Genomic DNA, 14,260 nt, shown 5'->3' on the forward strand with positions numbered 1-14,260 from the left:
AAAAAGTAAAAATCTCAAACTCTCAAAATTATCACACTACACACTTTATAATATTTTTCTCTCAACTCAATTGTGATTTTCTTCACAAATGAGAGATCTATTTATAGAAAATTTTTACAAATAATCCAAAAATAAAATACATCATTACCTACATCATCACACACTAATTTTCAATATTCAACACCTAATTTTACCTAATTTTCAACATTCAACATTCACATTTTCAACACAAATATTTAACACATTTTTAAATAATTTTTCAACAATAATATATACGATATTTACGAAAAAATCGATCGACCTCGGATTTATTAATAAATATCTATCGTTAAATTAAATCTTAAGATATTATCCTAAAAATATCACCTCATTGACCTCCATGATATGCTTAAAGTGGCTTCTCAATCAAATCTTTGTATGTGTGTGTGTGGGGTACTTGGTAGGTGTAGACTTCAAAAGTAGGACAAAATCACAAGTTTGGGGTAGGTGGCGATGAGATGGGCTTCAATGAGTTCACAAAAAGGCTTAGGCCCAAACATCTAGATCGGACTATGATATGCTGGTTGGACTTCTAAGTAAACATTTTTCTTGGACCTCCGAGATGTTTTGCCCGTTTATGTTGGGTCAATCGTATAGGTGGGATTCAATTGGAATTTTTTTGTGCAAGTGTGTGGCCCTTTGAATTATGCTAGTACTCCGGGTTCGGGTCCGGTCCGGGTCATGTTCCGGTTCCGGTTCCAGGTCCGGGTATCAAAGATACTAGCTGCTAAACAGTGTAATGCAATTTAGATTAGTTGATTTAAATTGAAAATGAAATCGATAAGATATGTATTGAGAATGGTATCTTACAATAAAATGGGATAATAATTATTTTTAAAATTGAGATTTAAAATTTATTATCTAATAAAAAGATATATGCAAGACGGTTGGGAGAGAAAAAATTGAGAAATGGGAAGTGGTTTGAAATTTTGACGTGAATTTGTAGACCAAGAACTACTAAGAACTGGGTTAGTGTCTTAGTGGGATTTTCAATTTTGATTTGGGTTTGTAAATTTCCAAAGTCATCAGTTTTATAAGAGATTATTTTTAATAGTTATAATATCTTTCTCTCAATTTAAAAATCAAATATAATATAATATTCACAAAAACTCCTATAAAACTGTTTTACAATATTAATTTTGTGAGCTAAATCTTCTGACTGACTGTCAAAAAAATATCGTTTTTTATGTCAAAATATTACTTTTCAATCTAAATATAAATTGGATTAATCAAACTAAAATCGTAAGACCATCTTAAAAAAGAATACTTTATACTCGGTCAGTGCCCTTTCAATCATAAATTTCAAAAACTAAGTTATTGTGATGATAACAATTTTTTTTTAAAAAAAGTAATTTCGTTAAAAATAAATTTCATTTCTAACACGTTTATTTATAAATAAAAAAAAAAAAAGATAAAGGAACTCACGCTTTCTCTCTCTCTCTCTCTGTATGTATATATCGCGTATACATCTATCAAAATAAGTGTGGCACTTATTTCAAAACAAAAAAAAAAAGAGCTGTGGTACTGTGATCCAGTTATCCATGGCTGAAAGCGGATCGCACGGTATAGGGTTCCAATTTGGTATGACTTGTATTCTGCCTTTTACTGCGATTTACTTTTTTTTTTTGTGTAATTAAGTGAAATCAATTTTTTTACTTCAATTTAAGAGCAGCTGTACTTTCAGTTTTGAGCTCCATTTGTGAATGGAGAGAATTGATATGGAGATAGGGCGGTAGTATGGTAAATGATGAAACTTGAAATCTGCAAACCCTCGATTTCTTCCTCGTCTATAAAATGCGTAGAAAGGTTGACTTATTCTTATGCCAAGCTAATTTTTAAAAATAAACTTTATGCCAAGCTATTAAAAATTCTCAGGTTGAGCATCCGCAAAACAGTGAACATAAAGATTTTTTTTTTTTAAATTACAATGGGGGTGGGGTTTTTTTGCTTTAACTTGGGATCGAACACACACCCCTCCCTCTATTGGGCGAGTGATTCATGCCGCTGCACCACTGGGGGTGTTGGCTGAGCATAAAGATTTTCACACGTTATGAAATATCACCGACGCGAGTTTTCTTAAGTAGAGCTCATTTTTGTTTTTCAATACATGTTTCGTTATTCTCTGTTGAATGAGGTATAGCAAGAGTGTCAGAAGACTGCTCTTTCGCGAGTCCATTCTTTCATCCACAGACTGGATGGATTTATTCATGATTAAACTTTATTCTAAGTTCTCTTGGAGCATACAGCCATATACATACGATCATGCATACAGGTGTATATAAGTGTGCTTTTGTCAATGTCTATGAATTACACACACACACACATTCATCTTTGGTAGTTGGGATGCACAACGAACTTATTCTGTTTTTGTGCAGATATTAATCAGATATTGTCAGAAGCCCAACATCGGTGGCTGAGACCTGCGGAAATTTGCGAAATTCTTAGTAACTATCAAAAGTTTTATGTCTCTCCTGAGGCTCCAAATAACCCAGTCAGTACGTCTTTGTTATCTAGTCAATTATCGTGTTCATTTCTTTTCGTAATCAATGTCTCGTGGTCAGATGGTTTTACTCTGGATAGTGTCACTAATCACTATCCATGTTTACAATAAAAAAACACTCTTTTGCCAGGAAATAAACTTAAAACTATTAATTTTTTGCAGACCAATTTTAACACCAGAATTTGTGCTGCCATTGACCAGAGCCTAATGCAGTATTATTTATTTCATCATGTAATGCTATCATTTGTGTCACATAAACACCTGTCCAAACTGATCGTACCAGCAACTGTTTGAAGGCGTTTTGTGAGGTTTAGGCTAGGAACTCTGCTAGTGAGCAGAGCACAAATATACAATAAACGGCTACAGATTGGGTCAAACTCTCTTAAAAAATGTTTGCAGGACGAATAAGTGAATTATTAGAAAAAATAATTAGCCATCATTAGCTACCTTGATAAAAATGCAGTTTTTGTCATCCGCAACCTCATTCATATTCAGTGTATCTGCCCCATGTGATCTGTTTTACCTGGTCCAGAAGGTTTTATGGCTAAAGTTTGCATCAATATCAAATATCGTCATGGTTTTGTTTGAAAAAGCTCCCAAAATGATAGCTTTCATTTTGAATCCCTCTAAGGAATGACATTATTAGTGAACCCAAGGAAATTGTAATCTCTCTTTCACCTGTGTGGCCGTGTGCTCTGTGTTATGGTCTATTCTCAAATATCAGCTGTCTGTTGCGTCAGTTTTACCAAATAAGTAAAGCTCTTTGTCCTTATAATTGAATATTCCATATAAAATCATTTACCTATTCGACACGTTGTAAATCTAGTTTTGTTGTTTTCTGAAAATATTCTGTCAGCTTACTCAAGCTAGTTGAATAAGACTTGGAAAGTTATAATTGGTTTTGTTTCGTTTTATAGTAAGACACTTTATTGCTGATATTACTGTCTCTCTGGAGGAAATATCTCTGTTATCATATGTATTTCAGGAAAGAATGGGATATTAATTGAACTGAAACCGCATAATGTATTTCATGCTGCTGAATTTGGGTCTGCTGGATAGAACTTGTTTCCAATATCACTGTAATCTTTGGTGAGTTGGTCAAGTTCGTCTCTTGCTACAAGTCAATTTAACACAGAAGCATGTTTGTGTCAGGTGGTTCTACTTTTCTTTTTGATCGGAAGGTATTAAGATACTTCCGGAAGGATGGACATAACTGGAGAAAGAAGAAGGATGGGAAAACTGTTAAAGAAGCCCATGAGAAACTGAAGGTAAGCTGAATTGCATACAACCTATCCCCTGTTGTGCTGAAATTTGTTCATTGTTTATTTGATGAAATGCACCTAGAAATGGGATGTATTTTATATACCAGAGAGTAATTTCTAAAACTAGTCGGCCAGGTTGGTTAAGATAGAAAAAGTGATCAGTTGTTGCTCTAGCTAGTCCTTGCTTATTAATGAATTATTTCAACATCCAAACCGGATAGACTTAGTGTGGAATGTTATGGAATACTGAGTGATGATTATACCGATTGTTGTCATTGGTCCTTCATTAGACTAGCTAATACGGTTGACTTTTGAACCTTTCATCTATTCTTTACGGGACTGGAATGATTAGTTCAAGTGTTCATTTCGTACATATTTTACTTGATATGATACACATCCACTCACAATCTTTTCTGCCTGAGTTTTCTTTGTATTGTATACCAGTTGCATACCACTTTAATCCTATTGCACATATATCTGAGCATAATGTATGAAAGCTTTTGTAAAAGCATGCTTCAGATTTTAATTTTAATGGAATCAAATGTTAAGTGAACCCAGTGGTGGCCGTTGAACTGCTGGGTAACATTGATGTTCGTTGACTACTGTCTATAAAACTATAACATAACTATCATTGACATTTAATTGCATCTGGAGTTTTTGGTGATTTTAATTGATTGATTTAAGTTTGCTTTAGGTTGGAAGCATTGATATGTTGCATTGTTACTATGCCCATGGAGAGGATAATGAAAATTTTCAAAGGCGGAGCTACTGGTTGCTTGAGCCGTAAGTCCCATTGAATATTTGATCCACTAAGACTTAGTGTCTTGGGTGCATCTCATTAATGGTGCCAGTACTTTACCTGTGCTATTATGCTATACCTATCGTAAGAATAGCTAGTATCACAATTATATATATATTTTTATCCACTTCTGGTTTCCTTTCTATGAAAATTATTTTTTGACTGTAGAACAATCTCCCTTTTAATGCTCAATCATAACAATTGGTTATTTGTTCTCCTCTTGAATAATGTTTATGGGCTACTGCTACTCAGTACATCTGTATGGTCAATTAGTCATGGTGTCTATATTGAGCATAAACTTAGAATTAACTGAAGTTCATGGTAATGACTACAAGCTTTGCGAGATTGGCCAATTATGAAATAGACCCCTTGAAGAAAAATGGATTCGTTATCATTGAGCTGAATCTGTTCATGTGTTTGGTTTGTACAAAACTTGTTCCAAGTCTTGGACTAATATAATTAAATCCTGTATTCTGAAAAAATATATCATTATATTATTATTGTTACTGGAATTTTTGCTTCATCTTACCTTACGTGGTCTTTGATTGTTAATTATATTTTTATTTCCATTTTCTTGTCTATTTGTCTTATGTAAGTTTTAAATTGATGGCACATAGCATGTAATTGGAGTGAATGTGTAATTAAAATATGTGATTATGCTTCCTTTGGTGAAACCACAATTCATGGCATCTTTGTAGTTACGATTGATTGTGAATCAATCCTTCAAAATAATCAATGGATAACTTGACCATTTTCTAATTGGCAGGGATCTCATGCACATAGTATTTGTCCACTATTTGGGAGTTAAGGTGAGACTTAATTAGCATTCATAAAATAAATTTTATTCGATACTCTCTGGTTGCAGTTTTCTCTAAACATAATAAGAGGATCAATTTGTGAACTCTTTGTGAGGGCCCGTGCTTCTAATTAATATTTAATTACCAAACAATGATTAATTAGTGTTAACAGCGAAAACGAGTTTGAAATGTCATTTCAGCCTACAGAAATTTCGGCATGACCTCCCCATAAGTAGGACATCCCAAAAATTTCAAAACACAACAACATCAATAGACGCTCGAAAATAACATCAAGTTTACAATCAAACATATCAATATCCTACAGCCGCACTGGCCAGGACTAGACACAACATATCACAAACAATCCAAAACAACATAAAAACATCAGCTACACAGGGCATTTCCCTGGCAAAAGTATCAAACTAGTATAATATATAGAAATCTGGGAACTCTGACACAAATAAACTGACTACTGGGTACCACTCTCTGACGCTCTACTAGACGCGTCAAATCCCCTGGAATGACCTGTTGTGACACCAAAAACAACCACAACATAAAAGAAAACAGGGGTCGGACCTCAGTACGACAAACCAGTAAAATTACGACGTATATAAAAGACGTGATAATACCAAGTAAATGCAATGATATGCGATGCATGAATGGTAACAATGGAATAACGGAGTCCAAACGAATAGCATCATCAACAGTAACAGTGGCCACCCGTGCCAGGAATGCAGTATCAAATCGCCACTCGTCCTTGCACGTAGCATCGGGAATGCGTGTAGCTAAGTCGCTCGTCCCTAGCTTGTCATCTGGGAATGTGGCTAATCCTAACCCACTCGTTCCTCTGATGATTCAGTATATATCTCAACAGAATCAACATAAATCGCCGTCAAAGGAATCAATGATCAATATGTTATGCCAATACAATTAATGCATGAATGCATCAGAATAAACATTCAAGGCACATTATAACAAACAAACATCCACTGAATATTTTTACACGCCAATATAAGTGTCATAATAATATAGGTTTGAGCGTACCTCAACTACAAACTTATAATACCACAGTAATTCTTAAGGATTTTCTGATGAACTCGCCCAACAATATAACCTACAATATAAATCCGTTATATATATTCCAACTGACTGAAACAATTTAAATCGGAGCAGTTAAAAATCGAATTCTCGGCAACCTATAAAGCCATTCAAAATCTGGAATTTCAAGCTTAATAGTTAATACCTCAAGAATCGAGGCTTAAATGCACAACGGTGATCTCGCGGAGGTGGCTCTCCAGAAAAGTCATCGGAAATACTGTTCACGGTCAGAAAACAAGCAGGATAACATGGAAAAGCTTAATACTTCACTTATATAACTAATCCACCAAAAACAACCAAGAATCGAAGCCAAAACCTTACCTAAAACAGGATCAAAGCTCACGCGCACAGTTGCTGGAAACAGGGTGATCGAGCGCGAAATCTTCCAATTCATGGTAGGAAAGAGGCTAATAGACTGGAGCATAGTTGTCAATCGCGTATAGCGCCCCGTAGCGCAAAGGTTACTCATGGCTATAGCGCATAGCAAATAGCGTAGCGAAGGTTATTTGAAAGTAAAGCGCCACAAGTATATAAATATATAATATATAGCATATAGTAACATCAATTAAAAAACCTTAATTTTCAGCATAATATTCCTTCAACTTTAATTTTAAAATACTAAAACCTGAAATTATTTTAAGTTTTTTCATTGAAATATCATAGAAGACACAAAAATGAAGCAAGAAATGCAGAAAAATATAATTTTCAGGAAAAAACTAACTAAGTACATGCCAAAAAAACCAAAATTAGAAGGAAAAAAAGACAGAAAATAAGCATGCAGCTTTGCTTTGCAATAGCGCCGCTATTTCAGCTATCGCGATTGTCGCTATAGTGCCAATAGCGAGGATAGCGAGTGCTATTGCAAAGTCCATGGCGCGTAGCGGTCCGCAGCGATGGGGTGTCGCTTCGCTACGCTATTCGCTATAGCAAGGGCTACGGGGGCTATTGACAACTATGGACTGGAGGAAAAAGTTGCTGGCTGCTGCCCCACTTCTCCGGCCGCTGGCGGCAGCTGCACTACTGCTGCAGAAAGAGGAGAGAAAAGCGACGGGGTGCAAGGCAGGGAGAAGCTTTTCTTTCTATTGTTGTACGCATAATATATTACAGGAGTTGGGTTAAAAATAAATTTAAATGGGCTGGGCTCAAATGAGTTATTGTGCTCTCACACTCTTCCACATCCCATAATTTGATGTTTTTTAAATTTCCCATGAAAAAACATGTTATATAGCATGATTCCCATATGAGTAACTGGCGGAACAATCCATTGCATCTTGGTTACCTTTTTTCAAAATTGAAAGCACATTTACTCTGGTCATATAATATGTGGCCCATGAAACAGGGACGGTGTTCATAATTTTCTAGTTGTTCTCTCTGTACTAGTTTATGATCTGCAACAAATTCTTACAATCATTTGCTGCCAATGGAAGAAAATTAAGTTATTGGTTATTATGAAGTTGGAGTTAAGGAAAGAAAAAGGGGCGTATTGATAAATGTTATCTCATCCCTTTTCATTCTTCAGGGTGGCAAGTTGAACACCAACTATGTTAGAAACATGGATACTGTCTTATCAAAATCTAAAAATGATAGCATTTCTACCACTTTTCATGGAGCAAGCCCCACCAGCACGTTGTCCTCAGCTAATGAAGATGCTGAATCTGGTAACTGTTTGTAACACCCCCCCCCCCCCCCCCCCCCCACAAAAAAAAAACCCCCTCCCAAAAAAAAAATTGGTAAATAATGTTTTAGCGAGCATCGAACTTTATATTCAAGAGTGTTTCCTTCTTGTTTCTCGTGGATTTCTGGTCATTTTACCTACCATAGAGGACAATCACCAAGCAAATTCTAGATTTCATTCGTATCCGGAGTCACCATTGCGCGACGACAGTCATTCTACCCTATCAAGTTCTTATGATATGCTTTCCTCTCCAGGTGTTGATTTTAGCTTTTGTTTTTGTTATCATTACTTCGGCTGCTCCATGCATAAGCAAATAACAAGGTACACGGTGTACTTTAATGCCATCATTTATAGGAAATTGGGATGTATCTTCCCCAAATTATGCAACACATTTTCGGAGGCATAGGGATGTTTCTGGTGGAAGCAAATTTGTATCTAGTTTTCAACCAACACTTGATTTGGCATCTGGGCAAGAAGCTTCGGGAAAGTACGCCGCAGGTTCGGTAACATATTACCAGAATCATCCTTATAATTCAATTTTTCATATTCAGTCCTAGAATAATATCATGTGCTTGTATTGAACAGGTGAGCTTACCAATAAAGAGGAATCTGTGTGTTATGTTCCTGTCCAAGCCAAGGTTGAGGTACTTTTTCTGACACACTTTGAAGTCTTTAACAAACAATTAACCCCCTTCTAATATTTGATTTGCAAACAATGAGAATCAAGCATTTTGCTGCAAAACGAACAATTTACTCTGAAATAGTTGTATCCTTTGTTTACCAAAGAACTTCCCTTGATAGTCTCCTTGGTCAATATTGCGGGATTGTCCTATCCTTGATGTGATTTTCTACTGCCATGGTTAACCTCTCTTGTTGTGGATGAAGCTGCCAAAAATGTGAATTCCATTATTTGTTATGTGATATTATTATAAATTTTTCACACAAACTCACCACTATACAAATGAAAACTCTATTTTTAAGAATTTTTCTTTCTTGTAGCCTTTGCCATTCAAGCAAATGGTGTGTGTTTAATGTAACGGGGTTTCTAAAAATATTATCATACCTGAAACCATTATTAATGACCTATTTTTTTGACAGTCCTTTGATTATTTTCCACTGTTGTATTTGTCTTCTCATATGGGAATAGATTAATATGAATTACAAAAAGATTAAACGCGCTTTGATAAAAAAGAGGCCCTTTATCCTACATTGATTGCAAGCTCCTTTTTCTGATCCCCGTGACATCCAGTTGCATGCCTGATGAATGTTAATCAAATGAATGCTGATTAAAAAGTTTAGTATGTCTTACAGCACGATGTATAAACATGGCAATTTAACTTTTTTGTAGATTTCTTGCTATGTTGCGTTGAAATATAAGAACCAGCAAACTGTTGCTGAAATCGTTCCAACTACTTAATTTGCTTTACTATTTTATTTAAACTTGACGTAATTCCATCTTTCCCTCGTGATGTTTCTAGAGACCCCTCATTGAGCTTTGCACAACCTGACCATGAGATCTCAAATTTACCTCATGATTGTGCTAGTAAGCTGTCTGACGTGAAACATCTTTTCTTAAATCAGGAGAACAATATGGATCCATTTTGCAATCATCCTGGGGAGCATAAAGATCAGTCTGAACAGAGGAATCTTCAGGCATTGCTTACAGAAATGGAAATTAGAAGTGCTGTCAATCCAAATTTGGAGAATATCAAGGATACAGTAGGGAATGAAAATTACTCGTTCTTACTGAAAAAGCCGCTGATAAATTCATTGCAAATGGATGGAAACTTGAAGAAAGTTGACAGCTTCACCCGCTGGATGGCTAAGGAGCTTGGAGAAGCTGATGAATTGGGTATGCTGTCAAGTAACAGGCTTTCATGGAGTATTATGGGGAGTGAGTACGACTCCAATATCTCAGCTCAATTGGAAGTGGATGCAGACTCGCTGAGTTCTTCTATTTTGGGGGACCAGCTTTTCAGTATTATTGATTTTTCACCAAACTGGACTTACTCTAATTGGGATTGCAAGGTACTAAATGACTATCTTTGTTCTGTATGTCTAGGGAATCTACCTCAATTTATCATTGAAATTAGTTCTGATCTGCTTGTGATGTAAACTGGTTTGCAAAATTTCCATGGTTGCAAGAGGTCCATGTGGTCAGTAGTATAAAGTCTGTACTAACATGCTAATGAAAGTTTAAAAATGGGCTATTAAATTACCGTGCTTAATGTTGCTGTACGCACACATTATGTTTCCATAAATCAGGTTCTCATCACTGGAAAATTTCTCAAGAGTGAATTAGAGTTTTCAAAATGCAAATGGTCAATTATGTTTGGAGAGATGGAGATTCCAGCTGATGTTTTAGCAGATGGGATTCTTTGTTCCCATGCTCCACTACACAAGCCTGGACTTGTCGCTTTCTATGTCACTTGTTCCAACAGGCTGGCTTGCAGCGAAATACGAGAATTCGAATATCGTCGTGGACACGATCAAAATATTGGTGCTACAGATGTAAATGCAGGTGTTGTAACTGTGATGCATCTCTACCGACGACTTGAGATGCTATTATGCCAAAGACCCATTGGAAGCCCTAGCGGTTTCATTGAACATGACCTTGGAAAACAAACTCTGATTCAAAAAATTGTTTCATTGATGGAGGAGAACTGCCATGATGAATTGTTAACACAAAAAAATAGCACGGCACGGCTGATGGTGACTGGAGAGGTGCTTCTTGAAAAGCAGCTAAAAGAGAAATTTTACTATTGGCTGCTTCAAAGAATAAATGAAGAAGATACAGTGCCAATAGTTGTTGATGACAGAGGTCAAGGTGTTCTACACTTGGCAGCTGCTCTTGGTTTTAATTGGGTCTTCCAGCCAATTATCATTCCAGGAGTTAGTTTGGATTTTCGAGATGTGAATGGATGGACAGCACTTCATTGGGCTGCATTTTATGGCAGGTATAGTGTCTTGAACTCATCTGCCAATCAAAACACGGCATTCGTCTTCCACTTATTTATTTGCACTTGTGCATATGGCATAAACGATACTTGGGGAACATAAACTGTGCAATCTTACCTGCTGTATTGTTTGTAATACTTATTCTGCTCTATCAAGGTGATAAATAAATGTTCCTAGCTTTAGAATTCCATTTTTAATTATGAACACAATGTGGCTTTTTCCTTCCTTTCACCACTAGTTTCAGCTATTCATTTGTTATATGAGTTAATTCTTACATTTTTCTGACCTCAATGAGTTTTTTAATATTTGTTCATCTGACCACCTAATTCTAGGCCTTTAATATGTCTAATTATATTGTGCTACGTTTTGGGATTGATTTCATGTACCATATAAACAAGAAGGTATTAGTGAAAATCAACTTCATCTGGATTTAATCTGAGTTTACCTTTCCTAATAATGCATCTTTTTTGGTAAAAAATTGTAAAAGAAATAGTTTAGTTTAATGCTAACATATTCTCCTTGTTTCTTAGGGAGGACACAGTTGCTGCTCTTGTTTCCCTAGGTGCAGCTCCTGGACCACTGACAGACCCATCTACTGAATATCCGCTGGGTAGAACTCCAGCAGATCTGGCTTCTTCCAGTGGACACAAGGGGATATCTGGTTTTCTAGCTGAGACTTTCCTGACCACACATCTCACAACTCTTAGGATGAATGATCCAGATGAAGATGGTATACCAGAAGTTTCTGGAAGGAATGCTATACATACAGTTTCGGAACGTTTAGCAGTCCCTACAACTGAAGAGGAGGTACCGGATACACTCTCACTCAAGGATTCACTTGCTGCTGTCTGTAATGCATCACAAGCAGCAGCTCGCATTCACCAAATTTTCCGCATCCAGTCATTTCAGAGGAAGCAATTTACTGAACAGGGGTGTGATGAGTTGCTGAGTTCAGATGAGCATGCTATTTCTCTTTTAGCTGGTAGAAGTTCCAGATTACGTTTGGCCAATGCTGCTGCTGTGCACATCCAGAAAAAGTTTCGTGGTTGGAAAAAGCGGAAGGAATTTCTGCAAATTCGGCAAAAAGTTGTTAAAATTCAGGTGCCGTCTCTCACTCCAAGGACTGAAGCATTTTGGTTAATGAAAAAAAAATGGTGTACATCATTTTATATCCTTATGACCAGACAACGACACATGTAAAGTTTATCATGGCATGCACATTTTTTCATTTATGAGAAAAACTAGACTACTTTAATCTGTACGCATGACAAAAGAGCAGCCATACTCCTCTAGATTCTCTATCTAAGCATGACCACATAGTTTCCCACATCATGACGCTTAAACCAATCGTACCTTCTTTATTAGTTGACTAACAATCCTCTTTTTAAACTATTTTAACACCCCTGACATTTCTTTGTGTACGGCTTAAGGCTCATGTGAGGGGGCATCAGGCAAGGAAGAAACATAAAAGTATTATGTGGCCTGTGGGAATATTGGAGAAGGTGATTTTGCGCTGGAGACGTAAAGGGCGTGGTTTCCGTGGATTTGGGTCAGATGTGGTCCAAGATGGGCCTAACACGCATGGCACTAGGTCACCGGAAGACAATTATGATGTTCTGAAGGAAGGAAGAAGACAAACTGAAGAAAGGATGCAAAAAGCACTTGCAAGGGTGAAATCTATGGCCCAATACCCTGAAGCCCGAGCTCAGTACCGTAGACTGCTAACTGCTGCTGAAGGGTTCCGAGAAACAAAGGTATGACTGTTGATGCTTTGGTGAAATGAATTCACATAAACTAATGAAAGGTGCAAATGATGTTTACAGTAACCTTTTTCTAGTATATGCGATCAGAAGTAAAGATCATTTATTCTCAGTCAGAACTTGTCCGAATGCTCGTCTAGAGGTCTTCTAAAGGATATGTTTTAAGATTATTTTGTCCCGTCAAGTTCTGTGCCAAATCTGGATCACTATCGTAATGGAAGCCACAAACATATTTCTCCATTTTCATTAACTTAAGGAAATTATAGAGCAACAAACATATTTCTCCATTACCTGTCTTGTTATTCAGCATCAACTCTCTTGCTTAAAAAATGATAAATGTACCTGTCTTGTTATTCAGCATCAACTCTCTTGCTTAAAAAATGATAAATGTACTGCTGTTTGGTGGTATATATCATATAGAATGTATCATTATAACATTGTTAAATCCTACGATCATGATGATCTCGAAGTGTTTCAACGAGAACTGTTCCAAGAGATATCCATCAAACCTTGGCTCATCGCAAGTTTCTTGCACAACAAAGCTATGTTTTGCTAGACACTAAGTTTCCTCTATTTTGGGCACACACTTTTTTTGGTCAAGGGTGGAAAATCTCTCCCTCTCGTCTCGAGATCCATGTTAGGTTATCAGGTGATTGAAAAAGAAAATTTGATAAATAGTGTGACAAATATTGGAAAAGAAAGTTTGATGAATGTTGCGACTATTTGAAATAAGGAAAGGAGAGAGTACAATTCCACGTCTCATTTATTTTTCTTCTCTTATTCCCCATCTTTGACAGGCTGGTTCCAATGAGATCCCAGACAACATAGAAGAAGATACAGGGTATGATGAAAGTGAAATGCTCGACATAGAGACTCTGTTGGATGATGATACTTTCATATCTCTGGCATTCCAATGAGCACCACCAAGGTTACCTTCATCACATTCATATATACCTACTACCTAGCTCTATTTGTAAACTTTTTGTATATACCTAGTACTGATATGCTGACGGGATTCTAATAAAATCTTTAAATAGTAATTGAACTGAAATTCTTGAGTAAACGATCTCTCACATGTATTCATACCTCGATAAGCATTCTTAGATTTGCGCCAAATATATATATATATACGCGCACACACACACACCCTCTTCCAATTCCCTTTTTTTGTTTTTTGAAAAAATTCAGAGTTGTGGTTCTAATTCTGGTTCTATCTCTTTATTTGTATAGGGATATAGATGATAGATATAAGCTAAAAACATAATTAAGTATTGCATTTGGATTAAAAGATTTATGCTCGGCCAAGAGAATTGGAAAGAAATATTTTATATGATTTAATATTAGACGAATTCGAAATCCGGTATAATAATTT

The 14,260-nt window shown here is 36.2% G+C and overlaps 1 protein-coding gene across 5 annotated transcripts; it reads left to right on the forward strand.

Annotated features, from left to right (window-relative positions):
• Nucleotides 1–1,520: 1,520 nt before the first annotated feature.
• Nucleotides 1,521–13,961, forward strand: LOC140983826 (calmodulin-binding transcription activator 2-like). Of its 5 annotated transcripts, none has more exons than XM_073450976.1 (14): nt 1,521–1,620; nt 2,415–2,534; nt 3,692–3,807; nt 4,496–4,584; nt 5,367–5,409; nt 8,015–8,153; nt 8,317–8,424; nt 8,525–8,668; nt 8,756–8,814; nt 9,752–10,198; nt 10,436–11,127; nt 11,659–12,229; nt 12,559–12,882; nt 13,686–13,961. In XM_073450976.1, exons 1-14 carry the CDS (start codon nt 1,581–1,583, stop codon nt 13,803–13,805), a joined length of 3,012 nt encoding a protein of 1,003 aa, XP_073307077.1. In that variant the 5' UTR covers nt 1,521–1,580; the 3' UTR covers nt 13,806–13,961. The 5 variants fall into 5 exon arrangements, with proteins under 5 accessions (XP_073307077.1, XP_073307078.1, XP_073307079.1 ...); XM_073450977.1 differs by having other exon boundaries at nt 8,317–8,405; nt 8,533–8,668; XM_073450978.1 differs by having other exon boundaries at nt 8,317–8,397.
• Nucleotides 13,962–14,260: the final 299 nt, after the last annotated feature.

The sequence above is a fragment of the Primulina huaijiensis genome, chromosome 9 (assembly GCF_012295235.1).
Source record: "Primulina huaijiensis isolate GDHJ02 chromosome 9, ASM1229523v2, whole genome shotgun sequence".
In the NCBI taxonomy this organism is placed as follows: domain Eukaryota; kingdom Viridiplantae; phylum Streptophyta; class Magnoliopsida; order Lamiales; family Gesneriaceae; genus Primulina; species Primulina huaijiensis.